At 42.0% G+C, this 20,840-nt stretch overlaps 2 protein-coding genes across 3 annotated transcripts in view; one reads left to right on the forward strand and one right to left on the reverse strand.

Moving 5' to 3' along the window:
• Nucleotides 1-11,517, reverse strand: part of ARID4A (AT-rich interaction domain 4A) — a 44,700-nt gene extending 33,183 nt beyond the window's left edge. For both annotated transcript variants that reach the window (XM_079309290.1, XM_079309289.1), the window contains exons 1-5: nt 11,423-11,517; nt 10,741-10,802; nt 9,420-9,530; nt 7,030-7,095; nt 6,045-6,135 (exon numbers count right to left, since the gene is read on the reverse strand). In XM_079309290.1, the coding sequence (XP_079165416.1) occupies nt 6,045-6,135; nt 7,030-7,095; nt 9,420-9,530; nt 10,741-10,746 (274 nt within the window). In that variant the 5' untranslated portion in view covers nt 10,747-10,802; nt 11,423-11,517. The remainder of the gene's footprint in view (nt 1-6,044; nt 6,136-7,029; nt 7,096-9,419; nt 9,531-10,740; nt 10,803-11,422) is intronic.
• Nucleotides 1-20,840, forward strand: part of ARMH4 (armadillo like helical domain containing 4) — a 153,095-nt gene that overhangs the window by 47,976 nt on the left and 84,279 nt on the right. The gene's annotated exons all lie outside the window — the stretch shown is intronic.

The raw sequence follows: 20,840 nt of genomic DNA on the forward strand, positions 1-20,840 counted from the left end.
ACATCCTCAAAGTAGTTATGAGATGACTTCCATAGAGCCACCAGTGCTGCCAGGACAAGGCAGTTCTGTGACACAGGGAAAAAAAACCCTCAAGGCTGCATCCTGCAAACTCCAAATCCAACAAGTTGTGTTACTGCTGCTCCCCAAACCAAGACACATTAGATTCTACACTGCACTGCAAGGAAACTATTTTGTCTCATTTTCCAACCCACTGAGAAACATTTAAAGTCACCAATGCAATGAGATGAAAGTACATACCACAAATTAAAGCTGTTCCAGTGTCACTGTGCATCTGCATTATTCTCACTGGCTACCTAGCAAAGCAGCAGTTTATGAACTACAAGAGATGCTGCCTATGGATATCTCCACTAATGTGTGCAGATTTTGCAGCTATTTGGGGTTCAGCTGTGGAAACAATACAGAAAGAACCAAGAGCTGTGAAGTGCTTGTAGACAGGGGCTGTACTACTGATTCATCACTGTAAAAGGACTGAAGAGCAAGTACTGCACTGTATTGTGCTACTGAGAGACCACACAACTCAAATTTACTATTTTTTAAATGATTTTACAAGAGCCCAAGTCCCTCTTACAAAAATATATTTGAAATATCCCAGAAAGCAGGGAAGTTCAAGTGGCCTTTGAGTCCACTCATAGTAAACTATCACCTCACAGACAAAAGCCTGCTGCCTGAAACTGCTTTTTCTGAAATGTTAATCTCACTATTGTTACACATAGAGATCAGAGGAAGAAAAAAAAATCTACCTCCTTGCTTTTCCTATTGTTTGTATACAATTTTATAATATTTTTAACACTCAGTTCACATAGTGACAACGGTGGTTTTATAAGCAAGGGTTCAATCCAGGTAATTTGTAACAAATACTATTTTTCACTACAAAATCTTGCTCCTGTACACACCTGTTTCCCTAAAGTAAACACTACACATAGTGCTGTTCTTTTTTTTAGATTCTCCAGAGAGCAAGCAACAGAGCTATTCCACATTTTTATGTGCCACATGTGCATTTAAACAACATATCCCATGGAAGGACTCTGGACAAATACAGGGTTTCCTCAAAATCCATACAAGTGAATTTTAAAGAGAAAAAGGACAAATTGATGTTGGGTAGAGAACACCAGCCAAGTGGAGGCAAACACCTGTGGTTTTGGATTCCTGGATGACACATGCCCAGGCCAGAGATGATGCTTCTGCCACGTGGAACTCAACAGGATGCTGGAAACTGGTCAAACCAGCCCTGCAGATGTGACCAGTGCCTGACACACAGCACAGGGCAGGCACTGGTCAAGCTTGGAAGGGACAAAGCAACAGCTCTGGCAAGGATGGGCTCAGCTGGCTGTGGGGGCACTAAGAGCTCCCATCACCCTTGGAATAAGGGCTTACAGCTGCAGTGAACTCAGGACCAAGCCTATCAGCATAAATATCTCCACAAAGCATCAGAAGAAAACTTTTTAAAAACAATAAAATATTACTATAAATAGTTGCTGTTAGCAACCCTGCTTCTTAAGCCCTGGGACATCAATGTTGGCTCATTTGCTGATAAATATCCTCAACATTATGAACTGGAATTTTCAAAATCCATGGAACAAGCAAGGTGACTAAAACCAAGCCCTCAGTATCTTTCATTTATGTGAGCTCAGCACAGTAACATGAAGTGATGCAGCTGGTGGCTGAGATTACTCTTCATTCCAAGAACAATCACCCAGGTCTCTAACTCCTCTCAGCACACATCAACTCAGCATTTCCTGGAAACTGCCCCCATGATTACATGAGAGGAAGAAGCCACCAGCTTCTGGGGCTGCTGTGGCTTCTGGGGCCACCAGCTTCAGTGGGGCTGACTCAAGTGCCTCAGAAGTGTCTGCAAGGCCTAAGTCTCAAAAAGTAAAGAATTACATTCCCTTTCACTCTGAACAGTACACAAAATCCTCATAACTGACAGCAAGGTCTGCTAGAAACTTCAAAGATCCCTCACTGTTTCCCTCTCCTAATACCTACTCATTTCAGAGGAAACATTACTGAAGGTCAATACATGTTCTTTATTTCTTTCTTTAGAAACACTTTTCAATTATTCTACCTAGCAAAATACAAAACTCAATGTATTTGATCTGGTTTTGTTTAATCTTGTTTAAAGTTGTAGAAATTATTATATTACATAATAAAAACAGAGCTAAGCACACACAGGTTACTGACCTGAGTTTTGTCAAAGGAGAGATGACATGAGGCAACATAAGCCAGGCCATTCTAACAGAAACTCCTGGATGCTTGCTCAAATGAAATCCTGTTTCTCACTTTCCTATGTCTATGACATCACTTCTAGTTCTGTGCAGAAGTGATACAAAAGTGTTTCCTCCAAGAACATCTACACAAGGATTTCTGTTTTCTGAAATTCTGGTAATGCTTGTAAGACTCTGAGCAGAGCGTGAGAGAAGGAAAATACAAGTATGCACTCTGTAAGGTGTGGTCTGGGTTGTGGTTTCTTTGTTTTTCAGTCATTTCAGACATTAATTCAGTATTTACCTGAAGCATTTTACAAGTTAAGAGTGATGGTACACTCAGTAAACTGTAATTCAAACCTTGTTCAGCTAAAGCAGATCTGACAGACCATTTTAATTCTATGCAATTATCACCTAACAATATATTCAGCACCTCAAAAGCATCAATGCAGCACTTTGTAATTTTTAAATTAAGGAAATTCAGTTTAGATAACTGCATTCTAAAGACAAACATCATCAAATCATTGAATCACTTAGTAAAATCATCAGGTCCAACTAAACCATTTGTTAACCAAAGAACTTAAACCCCTATTAGTGTCACATCACTTTGGATTTGAGGATTGCCTTGTGCAGTGACATTTCCCAGACAGTTTTAAACTTCCTATCCAAACATCTTTTGATTCTTCACCTCTTTACACTGAAAAGCTGAATTTCAAAGGTAATTTCAGAAGTATCTCCAAATGGGAGCTGAAAAGTTCTACAGGACTACATGGCTAGATTAACACCATTATCATATAAAAGAGGTCAAAAAGTGACTCTGTTGAAGCCAAAATAAATCCTTGTTTATTCTGGGTACATGAACATCATTAATAGACAGGAGATACTATTGAAATACACAAACTTATCATCACTGTAGCTCTTGCATTATGGTGGTGGCAAAGCAGCCTATTACAGCAAACTCAGCACTTGCACTGGTTCAATTTATTGACTAAAGCAAAGTTGTTTCAGGTGACTTTTCTCCTTTCCATCCCTACATCAAACACAGAAACTGATGTGACCATCATCTCTTCTCTCTAGACATGCAGGCAGTTTGTTTTGGTACATTTTTAACATGTCTGTATTTAATCCTCTGAAAATGTTTGCCTGTATATATTACTGGTTTCACCAGCCAGAGACCAGTTTGCTTTTAGATCACTGAAAAAGAGATGTTTGATAACATTGAGAATAAATAGTAAGGGAAATGCACAGACTATTGTAATGCAAGCTGTCCCTTGTTCTTTCCATCTCAAAATGTTCATCCTACAAACCTGGAGTCCTTTAATCCACTTCCCCCTCAGCTCTTCAGCTGTGACTGCATCAGTCAGGAAGGCTGTGGAGCAGCACACTCACCAGATTTTAAAAAGCAACCAATTCAACTGTTTGCTTTATCAGCAACATAAATATACACCTTGTATCTAACCAAAACTTTCTGCAAAGACACAATGGAAGCAGCAGGCAAAAGAAAAGGCTAATTCTTCACATGTCAATACTCCTGTACTCAACCTAGAACACTTTCCCAATTTTAACTGCAGAAGAACCATGATGCAAACTTGATGATTTGCTTACTCTGGTCAATGTTACCTGTGCCTTCAACTCCAACAAGCAACCCACCACACAGAACTAACAAAAATGCTCCAAAGATCTAAATCCAACAATTACAAATGTATTTTCATAGTTAAAGCAATGTAACAGCTCTGTCTGTTCATTTACCATAAGATTATTTAAATCACCCCTGAGCTTTAAATTTAAAAAAAAAATCCCAGCAGTCTTAACATATTTGCATATGGAAAATGTATTTTATTTTCTCCATTCTGCATGTCAAAAAATATTATTTGGGGAAAGAAAATTACAGTAGTTAATTAATCCATTGGTTCAAGTTTCTGAGGAATTGTACTTTAATAAATGTAAGAAGTAAAATCATGGCATGCATGATTTCTCTCTTACATAATTGGGGAGAGTTCAACAAGTTGTTAAATATAAACAACAATCCATTAATACAGGGCAGAACATTTATTCACTGTTCAAATTTCCTGCTCATCAAGTAAAGATTTTTTGGCAGAAATGCACTGCTCAAAAGAAAAGGGGAAAAAAAAAAAAAAAAGAAGAAAATAAACAAGAAGAAAAATAAACACGGACAGAACTCATCCCCCAAACAAGGGATTTAAAGTTCACATGTCAAATGTAGGAAGACAAATGTCTTCTGGCCCAAACTGAAACAGAATTAGCTGAAAGTGCTACTTGAGAATTGAAATAAGTTAGGAGCTCTACAATTAAAATGCTAACTCATAAACCATGACATTTTTAGTGCAAGATTGTTTCTTATCACTTGTGTGACAGAATGGAGAACCTCTTAAAATCGATGAAGAGAAGTTAAAGGTCCCATGATCTACCTCGAGTAAGTCACATCATAGCAGTAAATTAAGTAATTTTAAATTTTCTGCACTCCAAAATAATCCAGCCTTTCCTCCCTGACCTGACATCCACTACAATTTTACAGCAATATTAAAATCCTGAAGAAAAAGGCAAAGAACAGTGAGCTTTGTCAACCAGCTTAGAGTTAAAGCACTTACTAACAATAATAATCATAAAGTGATAAATCCTTCCAAATTATCTGCAGAGCTTTATCCTGATCCCACCAAAGATGACATAACCTCACCTACTGCAAAGAAAACACTGAATTACTGAAAACAGCTTGTTTAAATCTTAAAAAAGGATTAATGAACCAAAATAATTAAGACTTGACGGGACAGAAGACTCCTCAAGAGAGCACAGAAGAATATGAAGTAAAGCTGAATACATTTGGTACCCAAGGCAAATAATGAGAAACACAGAGTTTAAATTTACAAGTACTAATCTCCAAAGTAATGCCCAAGAGTAGCATGTACAGGACAATTAGCAGGAGCATGTTCCTTCTAGGCAACTATTAGGGAACAGAAGGCTCCACTGCAGTAAGAAAGTTGTGCAAAAAAAGGATGGGTGCTTGCAAAGCTCTCTGATTCAAATACTGTCCTTTTATATTTGCTTATCTACTGTTACTTGAATGTTGCTCAGTTTTGTCATTCTGTTCTTAAAGTTGTTTCAGAAAAACCTGGAGATCAGAATTATTGAAAATAAGGAAATTTGTCTGATAATGAATTCTTGTTCAGAACTGACATTTCGCTGACCCTGCATTCTGAACTTTCTATTTCAATATCTGAATACCACATGAGCCTCCAACATGAGGAGAAAAGTAGTTTTCTATTTCACTTTAGATAATTATTTGAAAACTTTATTAAAGGAAATAGCTATTTACATTAAAACTGAATGTCTCCTCTTTTTGTTGTGTGGTATGTTGATTTTTCTGTGAGTAAAAAATAGATTCTGTCTTCTGTTGATACTATCCATGTTTTCATTGTGTACAAGTTTGCATATAATGCAAGGAGCTCGTATCTTTCAGTCATTCATTTCATGCCACAAGTTTTCATCTGGAAGAATGATTTTACAAGGTTTATGTCTTAAAATCTGCAAAAGTTATTCTGAATTTCAGTGAGTGCAACTGCTATCATTACAGGCACATTGTGTCAAATAAAACTTGATAATTCAACCCTGCAATTACCTGTGCAAAAGCCTCCCTGAACACCCATTAATTATTATCCTGCTTGAAATGGAAAAGGAATCAAGATCCCCTCCAAAAACTATCTCAGATAGTGCAATACAAGATGTAATTACTGATATTGTTGTCTATAATTAGAAATATATTGTTCAAAGATTACAGCCCATAAATGAAACATGGCCACTCACCTACAGTGTACCAACTGGCATCTGTCAGCTTGCTGATAACTGCTTCCTGAAAAGATCCATCAGGCATTTTGGTTTCAACCATTGCTCCAACCTGCAACAAGGAGCAGCTCAAGGTTACCTGGAAGCTCACACCCAGAAAATTGAAAAAAACACAGTGATCCTCCCAGCAAGCCAGAATTACTTTTTAAGACACAGTTGTGCTAAATGCTGCTTTGAAAGTTTAGTTATTGTGCAGGAGAAAGAAAGGTCCTTCAGCAGGAAGCTGAACTGCAAGTAGACACTAAAGCATTGAGAAACCTACAACACCTAAATTCAGCATGACTTCATCATTTCAAGAAACAGAAAACAAATACCCAAAGTCATTAACTCATTAGTGATAATCATTCAATTACTACTATTTCTTGTACTTTAAACATAGTTCTACTGTCAGAGAGATCAGAATTTCAGTAGCAGTCTTGGTGCTCCTGCAGGAGCAACACAGAAAAGACAAATAGAAGCAAGATGACCTTCTCTGAAAAACTCTATTTGCATTCAGTGTTTGTAACACAGCTCTGCATTTTAGCTCACAACTGTTACACAGAATGAAAATACAAACAAACATCTTTATTACATAAAATACATCAACTACTCTAAAACACTGAGTAATTGTATTTACTCTTGTCTAATGGGTTTGAACATGGCTTGGCACTCAAGTTGTTAATTACTTCTGAGAAGTTTCAACATTTAATTATTTATAAGAAGTTTTGTATCTTATGAGAAGATAAAAAATCCCTGTGCAGGCAAAATTGCATATCAAGTACACCACATAGAAAAACATAAATAGCTACAAGAATTAAAGACTAATTCCTCAGAACCCATCTAATCTAAAGTGATGAGCCTCCTTCTGTTGATTTCAATCAGAGCAGGAACCCACCTAAACAACATCAAAATCTAAGAGTTTTAAAAATTGATGTGATTATCAAAAGAAGACATGCAATATACATACTCTTAGAGGTCCTTTGACTTGGTCATCTTGCACTAACTGTGTTGAGTTATCCCCTTTCAAGACCACCTGAAAGATATTAATAAACTTTTTAACACACATTTCATTTCTTAATAGTACACAAAAAAACACAACAAAATGTATATATATACATATATATAAAAATATATTATTAACCACATTCAGATAATTAGACTCAAATGTTACTCAACAGAAAACACTCAGCATGGCCAGTTTTACTGACAGGAAGCCCCAAGTATCACATTTAATTTTTCATCTGAAACATCATTATTAAAGAACAGGGCAAATAAAACACAAATCATTCCAAAGCAATGAAAATACAAGTTTAGAATTTGACACAATCCAGGGCAAACCTGGAATTTCCTTCCAGAAGAGAAGATTAAGCAGTGTTTTTATTTCTCTCTGATTCAACCACAGCATTTCACAGACAGCACTTTAAATACTAAACTACAACCAAAATAAAAAACCCTCTTTATTAAAAATGCAACATAAAAATCACCAGACTGGCTGCAATAACAGCATTTCTGCTGCCTTGAGCAAGTTTTTATGGAACATTACCAATGTGATGAAAATAAGGATCAGTTACAGTGTAAGTAAACTCTGCTTCTCCCCTTTAAATCCTACATTCTAGAAGGGAACAGTGAGGAAAGAGAGTAAACATCAGCCTATGCAGTTTAATGTTAAAAATCCCAAAATTTCTATTTGTTTTCAGGAACCAGAAGCTCCAGGAGTTTGTTTTGATAATGATGTCCAATTTTCTGGCTCCCCCAATTATCCTCCAAGCACAGACTACACTGTAGCTGCATTTATAAACACAACACCAGGGGCATGCCAAAACAGCACTGGTCTTAACACACATTCAGGTTAAAAAAGCACTTTCTGGTGATATAAAATTGAAAATAAAAATTGCAGAGGGATGAATACAGGTTGTCCTGCTGCTCAGGAAAAGGCTACTGGACATTTTGGACTCTTTGCACTCTTGGCAAGCGTGCCAGGGTGTGCCTACACACTCTTAATTACAGTATCAGGCTTAGCTTGTTAAAACCTCTATTGTTAAAATATAATTGAGAGCCAGCGACAGGAATTTCCACCAAGTCACAGCAGCCTCATGTAATTCCAAATCTTATCATGGAGTAATAAAGCATCTGATTCTAATGAGAAAAAGAAACTCCTACCTATTAACAAGCTAAATACTCTACCAGGCCAAAGATGCAGACAAAATCAAGCTTGTCAGACCTGCACGCTGCTTCCTACAGAGCTTCTCATTAACACAGATTTCAAAGAACACCACAAGTTTCCCTAAGTACTCATTAAGAGCAGGCAAAAGACTCCAGTATCTGAATTACATTTTTTTTTTATTGATGAAAAGCACTCTGATAAAGTGATAGGATCTATATATGTAACTGAAGAGGCTGATGGCTTGTTCTACTTGATCAAAGCACTGAAGCACACAAAAGCTTGGATGTATGGCTACAAAAAGCAGTTTTCACCTCCATTTGTTGAGGATTTTGGGTCACTAATTCCTTACTTACATATCTTGGACAGCAAAGACTAAAGTAGGAAGTGGGAATACTTTGACAAGACAAAGAAGAACAACAACTTCTGCATTTACTTTCAGTTTTAACTTGCATTCAGCAATGTTTTATTCTTATTCTCACATAGTGGCATTTACAACAGTATTGCAACATCAAAATGACAACTTTTATTTTGGTTGTTTTGGCAAAAGCCCTGTAAATGTGAATGAACACTATGTGCCAATACCACCTATGCACAGAAATTCAGCTACAGCTAGGGCATGCTGCTTTAGAAGCTGCATCAAGACACTCAAAACTTTAATATTACCCTGGGAATTGCTAAAACCTGGCCTAAGAAACAAATCATTGCCATCTCTTCTGCTGTTTATTTATTTTTGCATTGCCTTTCCAGTTCCACACTGTGAAAGTCAGAGTGTCAGCTGGTATGAAATGGAACTTTGGCTTCTGAAGAGGTTGCTCTTACTCCTTATCATTCACGTAAAGCCATAACCCTGTACTTGTGACATCAAAACTTACTGCTGGGAAACTGATGCATTTGAAAACAGAAGACAAATGCAGACAGGAAACAAGGAGTAAGAAAGCTCATTTTTGTTCCAGCATCCCACTAAAAAAAAAAAAATCTAAAAAAACCCCAACATTTCCCTCACAAAATAAAAAACCAAAACAACTCGCTCCAAGCCAAATAACAAAATAACGAAAACAAAAAAATCAAAGTGTTGTTTAAAATCCACAGAGTGAGGTGATGCAGGTTTTCCAGTCTCCAGGAGCAGGATCTCCTGTGACAGCCCTTTCAGCAGAATGCTCCACCAAAATCAGCAGCAGCCTCAGCACACTCACCTTGACTTTCACAAGCCTTTTCACCGTCTTAATCTTTGCCTCGCAGAAGGCACCACGGTACTTGGCACTGACATCAGTCCCCACTGTCAGGTAGGCAGGCTCATCTGCTGCCTGGAGGGAAATAAAAACACAACACCAAACTTCAGCTCTTGTTTGTAGTTACAGCTGCATCACTGTGTATTTCATTTTACACCTAGACTTTTGAACCTGTTGGCTTGTAATTGATAAACAGTGTCTGTCCTTGAGATTGTCATCATAGAGTTCTTCAAAAGGGAAAAAGAAAACCCAACAAACAAGTTCCAGGAAGTTTTGGTTTGTCACTGATGTTGACACACGCCTCCTGTCAGTTCGTTGTCAGCCTCTCCCAGAAATGTTTTAGAGGGTATTCATTGATACTTGGGAGATCTGCTTATAAAAAGGGCAGCAAAGTTCGGGAAGAATATTAATTCAAGTAGTTTCTATACAAAAGCAAAACATTTTAACTGCAAAAAGGTACTATAACAGACAGCTGTATTTTTTCAGCTATAAGCAATCCAATGGCACAGATTATTTTACATGTTTGAGATTGGTGTCATCTCAACACTTACAATTAAGTCTATAACATTCTATATATAGGATTTCTTTCCTGGTGACTAAAAGGAGACCTCTAGAGAAATCTGTTGCAATCTCTCAAACAGCTATTAACAAGTATATTTCTTTCCTGGAATGCCTTTATCAAAACTTAATTGCCTGTGCATTTTTTCAAGAGAAATACTCATCACGTTTTCCTTAACCTGAACTTTAATACTCAACATTTCACTTTACTGCGCTCATTGCAACTGATAAACAAGGACAAAACTACCACATTGAAAGGACAGGAAACGGGTGCAGAATCTACAATAAAATGGGATGCATATAGGTTGTTTTTTTTTATCTCTGTATTTCATTCAACTCTGAAGGGAAAAGGAAAAGTTTTGTAAACCATACTGCAATTGTTGAGCCTTTGTACCGAGCAAATCGGCAACAGCAAAGGCGGGACAAAAGCTGTGGTTTTGCAAACTTGCCATAGCAGCTGCTGATACAGGAAGCGTTTAAAGACGGGAGCCCGAAGGACAACAACAACAACTCCGAGGCGATGAGGATGTTCCGAGCGCTCCGGCACGGCGGTGAGAGCTTTAAATCACCTGCACCTCGCCGGGGAGCACTCACAGCACTCGCAGCGCGCACCGAGCCCCGCGTTCTCCCACCGCTGCCGTGCCCAGCCGGAGAGCGATTAAAAATGAAATCTCCAGAGCGGCGGGCGAGCAGGGCGGCGATCCCCGCTCCCGCCGGAGCCGCCTACCTTCATCTTTAAGGGTTATGTGAGCGATTCCAGCTCCAGGACTTCTCCTTGCACGGGCAACACTGCAAAACAAGAGCGGGGGAGGCTGAGGGCAGAGCGCGGGGCTCCCCGCGAGGGGCGGCGGGGGGAGCCCGGGCAAGGCGGAGGGAGGGACGGAGGGAAGGAGCCGCCGCCCGTCCCGGCCGCGCCGAGGGAGCGCGGCCGCCGCTTCCCGCCGGGCGGCCCCGCGCTCGGTGTGTGTCACGTCGCCATTTGCTCCGCGGGGCTCAGGGGCCGCCGCCCCCCACCCAGCCCCGGCCCCCTCTCAACTTTCCGCGGCCCCGCCGGGCCCCCCTTCTCCTGCCGGACTTGTGGCTCCCCGCGCCCCGGGGCAGCGCCGCAGCCCCCCGGCCCAGGGAGCGCGGGGGCCGATCCCGGGGATACCGGGACAGAGTTCGGGGGTCCCGGTCCCGGGGGTCCCGCTCCGTGAGGGGGGCGGCGCGCGCGCCCGTGCGCTCCCCCAGGGCGGGGGAGGGGAGGCGGGGGGGGTTTAAAGCGCAGCTCCCGGAGCCGCTTCTCGTCCCCTCCCCCGGGACGGCGGCGCGGCAGCCGCAACTCCGCCGTCACCACCGCCGCCGCTTCTTCCTTCTCTTCCCCCTCCTCCTCCTCCTCTCCCTTCTCCTCCCCGCGCGTCCCTTCCTACCTGCGAACTCCTCGTTCCGCAGCCCCCGCGCCGCCCGGGCCCCTCCGCAGACGGCGGCGGCCCCGGCTGAGCGCGGCCCCCGCTCCGCCCCCCCCTCTCCTCCCGCCCCCCTCCCCCCCCGCGCGCGCGGACCCGCCCCGCGCCGCAGCGCGAGCCCCAATAAACAAGCGGCGGGAGCGGGGCCGCTCCCATTGGCCGCCGCCCCGACGCCCCGCGCGCATTGGGCCGCCGCGGACAGCACCCCCATTGGGCCGCGCCGGCGGCCCCGGGCGCGCGGGATTGGCCGGCGGCCGGGACCGGAAGGGGAACGGCGCGATGTGATTGGCTCGGGGCGGGACGGGCGGGAGGGAGGGGGAAGGACGGGGCGGGGCAGGGACGGCGGCGGAGGGGGCGGAGTCGGCGAGCTCGGCGCGCAGGCGCGGCGGCCGCGGCGTCGCAGGCGCCATTTTGTGCGCGGCTCTTTCCCATTTTAGGCCGCGGGAAGAGGGAGGAGCGGCAGCGTCCGTGAGCTCGGAGGAGGGAGCGGCCGGGAGGCTCATCCTGAGCTCCGCTGAGGCGGCACCGCGTCTCTTCCCGGCGGTGTGACCGCGTCGCTGAGTGTTGGCGGCGGCTCCGCTCGCGGCGGCGATGGCGCAGGAGCGGGCCCGGCCGGAGGCGGAAGTGGAGCGGCCGCCATGGAGGCGCCGGGACCGCCCGCCGTGAGGGCGCGGAGCCGCCGGGGCGGCCGGGCGCGCACACAGACGCGGCCGGGGCGCAGGTAGGGGCCGCCGGCCCGCGCTGCTTTCCCCCGGGGCGGGCGCAGCTCCGGCGCCCCGCAGCGTCCCCGTGAGGCGGGCGGGGAGGGAGCGCCCGCGGCTCTCGCGATTTCCGCCGCAGGAAGACGCGGCAAGAACCCGCATGGCCGGTGTGGAGGAGGCTGAGGGTTTTTTCTGGGAGGTGTGTGAGGGTTTTGTAGTGTGTGTTCCTGGAGGTGCGGCCTTAGGAGGAGGGATACCCGCACCTGTCAGAGGCCTTTGACAGAGTTAGAGACGAGCTTTGATCTGAATAAGTAGAAGTTACAGGGCGTAGCCTGTGATAAAACCATATATTTTAACGTTAGTTTCACGTTTTGGCATATTATACAAAATTCTTACTGTGCCTTATGATAGTACAGATGCATAATTTTTTTTTCTTTAGTAATGCATCTATAATTTTTATTTCAGAGTAATAAGCATCTGTTTGACAGTGCTCACTGTGACCTAAAAGGTATCCAAGGGTTACCTAAAGCAACAGCAGGAGGACCATTGCATTAATTTGACAGAAATGTATGGTTAATTCAGGTATGGTTCCCATCTAAATTCTGTCTTGGAGGGTGCCTTTTGGGGATTTTTCTGTTTGTTTTTTGGTTGGTTGGTTTTGGGTTTGGGGGTTTTTAATTTGTTTTTAGGGAGTTTTTTGGTTGGGTTTTTTTTTTGAGAGTTCTCTAGGGAGTTCACTGAGCAGGGATTTGTGTCCAGGTAAACTCTGAAGGTTTAATAATGCACAAAGTACACAAAACTGTTTGGAATTGACTTTAGGCAAGGCATAACATAGAAGAAAGGTCTGGAATCCTGATATTTGGATCTGGGTTACAAAGATGGTTGAGAATCCCTACAAAAAGTCTAAAGGTTGAGGCACTTAGTGTTGAGGGAGCTTTGAGTAGTTCTGTTTTGTGCAGTGGATAAACTAGAGAGTATCTGAGGGGAACCTACAAGAGACCTGGAGAGAGACTTTGGACAAGGGCATGGAGTGAACAAGGGGGAATGGCTTTGCACTGACTGAGGGCAGGTTGAGGAAGAAATTCCTGACTGTGAGTGTGAGGCTCTGGCACAGGCTGCCCACAGAAGCTGTGGCTGCCCCATCCCTGGCAGTGTCCAAGGCCTGTTGGACAGGACTTTGAGCACCCTGGGACAATGGAAGCTGTTCCTGCCTGAGGCAGGAGAGTTGGAATTGGGTGATGTTTTTAAGATTCCTTGCAACCTAAACCATTCTCTGATTCTATAACTTAGAATATATTATGTCTAACATAAACATTAACAAAACTTCCAGGATTCCTTTTGAATGTGAACTTCTGATCTCTCTGTGGAATGTGTTGGGCAAATCCTGCCTTGGATTATAAGCTTCCTGAGGCATGGTTTGTATCTCTGTACTGAGTGTAGAACCATTCAATAAATACCAGTTTGTGATTAAACTAATCAGCCTTGTTTCTGATTTCTAGCATCAAAATCCTGCCCCTGTGGATGTAGCTGTTACAGCCAGCACAATTAGGAGGCTCATGGCACATCACCCACCGAGCTGCTGTGAGCAGAAGGACTTTATTTCTGTTTAGCCAGTGAGCAGCAGAGGTGACTTGTTCTTTTATGGTATTTTAAGCACCCAAGAATACCCAGTGGGGCAGCTCAGCACAGCTCAAATGGTCTCACACAGATTAGGGATGATGTCTGTTGTCATGGAATGACAACACTGTGCTTTTGGCAATGGAGGAAAAAAGTCTAATTTTGATTTAAGTATCTTTTTAGTGGAATAGGACCTTCAGTACTCAAGAGTTGCTCTGTGATAGTGACATTTTGGCCTAAATGTCATTGTTAAGCAGCCCTGAGACTTGAAGCCATTCTGGCTGTGCTGGATCTTTGCACTGTGCCCCATCCCCCTGTGCAAACCCTTACAGGGCAACTGTGGAAATGATTGGAAGAAATGAGCAGTGGAGGTCACTTTGGAGAGCCTTTTTATCATGGCCTGTTGTGTTAACTGCACCAAGCTAACAGCTGAGGAGCTCTAGAGTGGGACAATCACTGTAAGTCACTTTAGTATCTAATCTCTTTGTAAACAGACATGCTGTGAGGGAGAAACATTTCATTTTTTTAGATCATTGTTTAAAGCAGTAGTACTTGTGTTATCTGTATGTTGTTAGTACCAAAGATTTGCCTGGGGAGATGCATTTAAGGCTTACTTGGAGCAAATGAAAGGCTTGTTAATTTAAAAACAATTAAAAGCATTGAGGCACTCTTAGCATGACACTGGTCATTGGCCACATGGAATTCTAAGTGATGGTTGTAAGTGAACTAGTCAGAAAAGTACTTAAACACTTGAAAATGTGTGTGGTGCATTAACTGCAACATGTCCAGAAATATTGCCCAAAGTCTTCCATACATGTGGCATTGATAAGAAAAAAGGAAATTGAGGAATGTCTGTATCTTACAGGTCTCTATAAGAACAGCAGAGTAAGTAACTGTTGAATGTATCACGTGGCTTCCCTCAGATCACAGATAAAATAAAAAGATTTCTGAGCTAAGTAAGATGATTTTATTCTGTTCAGTCATCACATCCTGCTCTTGACATACTGGATATTTTGTAGATAAAAACTCAATGCATGTACAATTGCAGCCAAAATACTGTGAAATATTAAACATATTGGATGTTATTTTAACACTGAGCTTCTTTCTATGTAGTGAAGTACAGTGCTACTCTGTTCAGGAGACTTTTAGGTTTTATTTGTTTCCATTGTTTTGTTGTTTGGTTTTTTGTTTTTTTTTTTTTTTTTTTTTTTATTAATGCTCTTCTCCCTGGTGTTTCTGTTGTGTAGTTAAATAGGCAACACTTTTACAGATCCTCTGTGTGGAACTCCAGTATTTCTGTACAAATTGCCATATGCTTCCCACAAAGCTTTATTATCTAAATGATTGCAAACTGCTCAGAAGACCATGGTAAGAAGTTGTGAAGTGTAGGTATAAAGAGAAAAAATCCCAATAAATGTGAAGTTGACAGCAAAAAAACTTCAGCCAGTAACAGCTGGATTATAAAAATGGAAGATCAAACCTCTCCTGGTCATGAAGAAAATAGTTTAACAGTGCAGCACAATCAGCATTAAGTTCCTTCATTTTTATAATCATGTTTGAGAGAGGGGAAAAAAGCCAAACCAACTTGAATGAAACCTGTTCATGTTAAATGCTTATATTTTCTCCACCTCTGGGACATTCTTGTCCTCAGGTTCAAAAAATGGATATTTAATTATTCAAACATAACTTCATGCTGATTTTAATCAGCCTGGCAGCCCTCAGGAAGCCTGAATTGATGCATTCTCTCCAGTGAAGTTCAGTGCTGATTTTTTGGATCTGCTCTGGGCATGTTTTGCAGCAGTGCAGTATCTTCTGGACATGAGTAATGATAAAAATATTTATGATGTAGAGCACTGTCAGAAATACTTGTGTGAGAAAAATCTCAGAATTGGGATTTCTATCAGCTCTGCATACTCACTTTGTAGTTGCTTTTCCCAGTAACACCAGTAAAGTGATCAGTGCTCAGCTGGCGAAGCTCTTGGCAGCAGCCTCAGTGATCTCCAGGGAGGAGCAGCCCATTTTTCCTGAATAAACCATGTCCAGACTTTGTTGTGCTTTGTGGCTGCAGATCTGAGCTGCAGTCCCACGTGCTGCAGTGTGTGCAGGAGCCTGGGATGCATTCACTGAGTTCCAGCTCTCAGCTGAGGGAGCTGCTGCTTCCCCCCAACCCATGAGCTGTGCCATTTATCAAGCAATCTTTTAATGCCAGGCAGAAAATGCTCCTTGTTTTAAGACTGATTTGGTAATCTTGTGTTTGGACAGAACAAGAGCTGTGTTGTAAGAGGCTATTTTTATTCTTTTTGGTATGGAATTGTATGATAGCTGACATATTTGTATCAAATGTTCATGTTGGCTAATTCAGGAACTGCATGCTTATTGCCAGGGTTTACTTAAGCCTGGATTCTAAACCAGTTTCTCCATTTTTTTTGGCACATGGTGTTAAGTTATCTGAATATAGATGTTTAATTTCTATGTTGATGTCTAATAAAGGGATGCAGGATATGGAATTTGATTACAAATACACTGAATTTCTTGTATTATTTCTCAGGACTGCAAGTTCACGTTGGTGACAATAGTTACAGCTATCCTGGGGAAGTCATGCAGTGTTGCAAAACAACTGCACAGCACTGCAGGGAAGCTGAAGATTTGTGCAGCAGCTTTAATTTAGATGTGGCAAAGGATTCTGTCATCACCTGCAATCAAGTGATCAGCCTGTCTTTCAAAACTTGAAGTAGGTGCTTGAAGTCAAATGACAATTCAGTTACTGTTCAGGGTAGCACTGCTCACAGGGCTGCTGAAGGAGAGTGTTCTTACATATTTTTCACAACAACCCTTTGGATACCAGCAGTAGAGGTGAGGGATCAGATCTTCACATCTGCCTGTCATTAGTTTTCTTTCAGGCTTTCAGTGGCACAAGACAGTGGTTAGTAGCAGAAATGTATCCTGTGCATGTACATTATGCATGATAAGTGCATCAACCATTCCAGTGTTGTAAACTTAAAAATTTAAGATCTCAGTGCTTTTTGATTGGCTTCCAAATTATCTCTGCAGTATGCAGCCTGTTTTCTTGGCTTCTGAGGTGGAAACTTTATTCCTGATTTAAATTCTTTATCTGTGGAAGTTTTGATCTTTGAAAGGGAGAAAAAAATTTTTTACAGGATGGAAGGAGTGGTTTTGACAGTAAATACAGTCAGTTACCCATCTACAGATTGAATACATTTTATGTTCTTGAAATAAACTTAAATGGAAAACATTTAAACTCAATCCTGAATCTCTAAATAGTCTGTATTCTTCCTACCAAAGTCAAATCTCTAGTTTATAATTACTGCTGCTTTAGTAAACTGCCATCTAAATCAAATGTGCAGGGTGAATCCATGTGGGTTTGGGAGTGGCAATTAGTGATTTCATTGCTATGAAAACCAACAGGAGAAAAAGTCTTTGAAGTTCTGCTTGTTGTATTTGAAGAACCTTGCTGCAGTCTTCTGAGTAAATTAGGATGTTGAAATAGAAGATACTCCTCTGTAAATATTTAACTTCTAAGATCTACTTTGTAGCAACAGTGTGGTCACTTTCAGCCTTTTGTGATACCCCACTGGGAGTAGCTGTTTACTGAAGAGGTCCAGTGCTGCCCATAAGAGATGAGTTGCTGCTGACACTAGAGAGCTAAAATGGGTGTTTCACTTTGGCATAGACAGCTAACTCTGCCTGGATTAATTTCCTGCCTGTGTTAGATTCAGTCTTTTTATTTTGTGGTAGTTTGAGTGGTCTGTCATGGGCAATTTGAAGTTCCTCGTTTATATTTTAGACTGATTTATTTTTATTTTTATTTTTTTTATTTTTTTTTGCCACTGCCTTCTGGTAAGACTGTTTACTGCAGCAGTAGCCATGTAAAAAAAGTACAAGAAGGAAATAAGCTCTTTATGAGCCATGTTCTCATATACCAGTGTCTGAAAAAGCTTGTGCAAGTGGCTTGCAGAGTTCAGATTTTTACTAAAATGTATCTCTCCATACTTGCAGAGATAAAGAGCAGGGTTCTAACACTGCTGGTGAGTCCTTGGACATGGTGCACCTGCCAGAATAGGGTGTCTCAGGCTTGCCAACACTGATAAGCTGGTGATTAACATACTTTATTGTTACAAATGCAGAGTGTAGCTCAACATGAATCAGCAGGGTCAGGACTATGGATTCACAGTCCTTCCTTGTAACCCTCCAGAAGCACTGTGGATCCCTGAAGTGTGTATGTGACACTGCAGTCTGTGTGTCACTACCAGCCTGCACAAAGAGGGAAGCAGCAGCACTGCTGTTCAGCAAAAGAAAAAAGCTGCTAAGGGCAGTGGTTACATGGCCTTTCTTCCAGGGCTTTTGCTTGTCCAAATTATTTCAATCACTGCAGGTTAATTTACTTTTCAGCCTCAGCTAACAAGACTGCAGTTGGTCAGTATTGATTCTTACTTAAAAGTATTAATGCCTTTTGAATTAAATGTTTTGAGCTGTAAGTAGCTGCTGGTGGTGAGAATCTGCAGTTCAGCCAGTGATTAAATTCTGAATTCTTCTCCTGTTCAGCCATCTTTTCCCAAAGCTATTTTTCACTTGTCTGTGTCTTTTGGAGGTTATTATTGCAGGTGGCTCATTTCCAGGTGGCCAGGGAGTTGGCTGCCCCATCAACACTTAACCTGTGAATTAATTGCCAGCCTGTGATGTTTGCAGGAGTTTGTACCTTCAGGGATGTGCTTTCCCCTGCAGTGCTCCTGTGTAGTGCCACCTCATTAGCTACAGCTGTAAACAGGGCTGTGTTGTGTGACATTCAGAACTCTGGCAGTGCAAAACACGTGGCTTTTTTGAGGTTTTATTATTCTGCATCAATGGAAGATGTGTTTGTGGGAGTGATCTGTCGTTTCCTTGCAAGCAGCACCACAGGATACACTGGTGTGAGAGCAGACACCAGCACTTGGTTGGGGGAAGCAGCTCTTGTTAAACAGCTGATGGAAAACATTTAGCTGCATTTTGGTTCTGCTTCAAACAGCATTTCAGATTTGTTTCTATTCCTGGTGTACATAGGAAAGTGTTTGGAGGAAATAGGCTCTCACTTGGTGGGCTTTGTTGACTGTGGAAACACCTGGGGTTAGAATTGAAACTGAGCTTTGAACATTCTGCTAAAGTAGCTGGAGCTTCCTGTGCTGCTCTTGTCACCTGTTAATGCAGTCTCAAGTACTAGGTCTCTATTCTTTCTGAAAAATGAAAAGAGCAGATTCCCTGCTTTTCTAAAATACCAGCAAACAGGATAAAATTTAACTTACAAAATGTAGCTATCATGTGGGTGGGTTTGAGGAGGTGTGTGTGTGTTTGGAATGCATCAGTTTTTGGGTGAAATCACTATAATTGAACCTACTCTTAATCTGATGAAATTGGAATCCTAATGACTGATTTTGGATATGCAGACAATATGTGTACCAAATTATATTTAATTTTATGCAGCAATAAAGCACACCATGTTCTTTCTAAACCCTTGATTGGCTTGTTTTATCACGTTGCCTAAAATGGTATTTTCAATGGGCAGTTCCTACACAGTTTTTAGGGGAGACTTCAGGGGATTTCAGTTTTTTCCTGTATCTGAAGATATACATGTGTTTGGAGTACAAACTGTGTGATGCTGCTGCCTGCTTCATTCTAGTTGTCCATTTTTGGTTGGCACAGCAACTCCTAAGACCCATTTTTAAACAACTGTTTCAGTCCTTTAATAGCAATGTACTGAAGATGAAAGAGCACTGTGTGGGGGTGGCTGCATCCATCTGGAAATAGGAGACTTGATTTGAGCTTGGTTGTAGATCCTGTGTTCTAAAATACTAGAATGTATTTACAGTAAGGCAAGACTTAACTCTGCCACCACTTGTTTTCTGCAACTCTGGGTAATTGGACATAACAGGCAGCAAGATGCTCTATAAAGGAAAGTTACAAGCAGTTGGTATCCCAGAATAACTCTGAAGTAGAAGTAACTTCCTTGCTGCATGCAACTTGAAAAAAACTGGTGGGCAGAGGAAAAGCTGGTCCTTGTCTTAGAGACATGCAACTGAAAGAAAAAAATGAGGGGGAGAGAACAGACTGCTGTATTTTTGGTGCAGTTACACATCAGAATTGTCATGACAATCCAAACTGTTTGTCTCTCAGTGATCTTTAAACTGTGTACTCATTTTAAGGTCACTCTAAGAGCATTTTTGAATTCACTGTTTTGTGTTCCCTTCTATGGCTGTGGTTTTATCTTCAGGAAGAGACTTGCAAAACAGCCCTGGAGTTATTCCAGATCCCCTTCCTTAAGGGTGCCTGGGACTGCACAGGCAGAGAGCATCCCAAGCTGCATCCACATGGACAGTCACACTCCCAGCATGTGGGGCTTTAACCTCAGGCCATCCAGCTATTTTTGGTGATGAGAAGTTACAAATGAATGACCCAATGCTTGGCATACTTCAGATCTGCATGAGACACATTCTGCTTGGAATGTTTCCTTTCTGAGAGTCAGCACCAAATACAGATGAGTAGTATTTCTTTTGGAGATGGCCTCATGGATGTCTGCCACACAGGAAATTTCACATATGGGTTACTTCTAATAATCTTGCCATCATTTCATCAGCAGTATTAGCAGTTGTAAAGAGGCTATTATCCAAGCCAGTAACTTTTATGACCATTTTAAAGTAGCATAAAATTAATTATCTCGATGCAATAGGCTGAACTTGCTTTTTGAACTCTGCAAGTGCACTTTCATATTCTAAAATGTGCCCTGGTGCAGTCATGGAGACTGGAGCCTATTGTTTTGTAATTTGTCACCTGCAGTTCACCTAGTCCCCTTCTTCATTCTCTTGAGCAAAGCTGCTGGATGTGGACTTGCTGACTAAATAATTGTAACAAGGAATGTGACATATCCAGCCTTAATAAACAGCAGAGTAGTGATTCATCAGGTGCTGAGGAACAGCCAGTGGATGTGTGAGACTTAAGGAGGAAGCATCTTACTGAACAGGCTACTCTTGAGTCACTGTTGGATCTGTACTTCTAAAACCCTCCTTGGGTGGAGG

Source organism: Erithacus rubecula (assembly GCF_903797595.1).
Source record: "Erithacus rubecula genome assembly, chromosome: 6".
NCBI classification, from domain to species: domain Eukaryota; kingdom Metazoa; phylum Chordata; class Aves; order Passeriformes; family Muscicapidae; genus Erithacus; species Erithacus rubecula.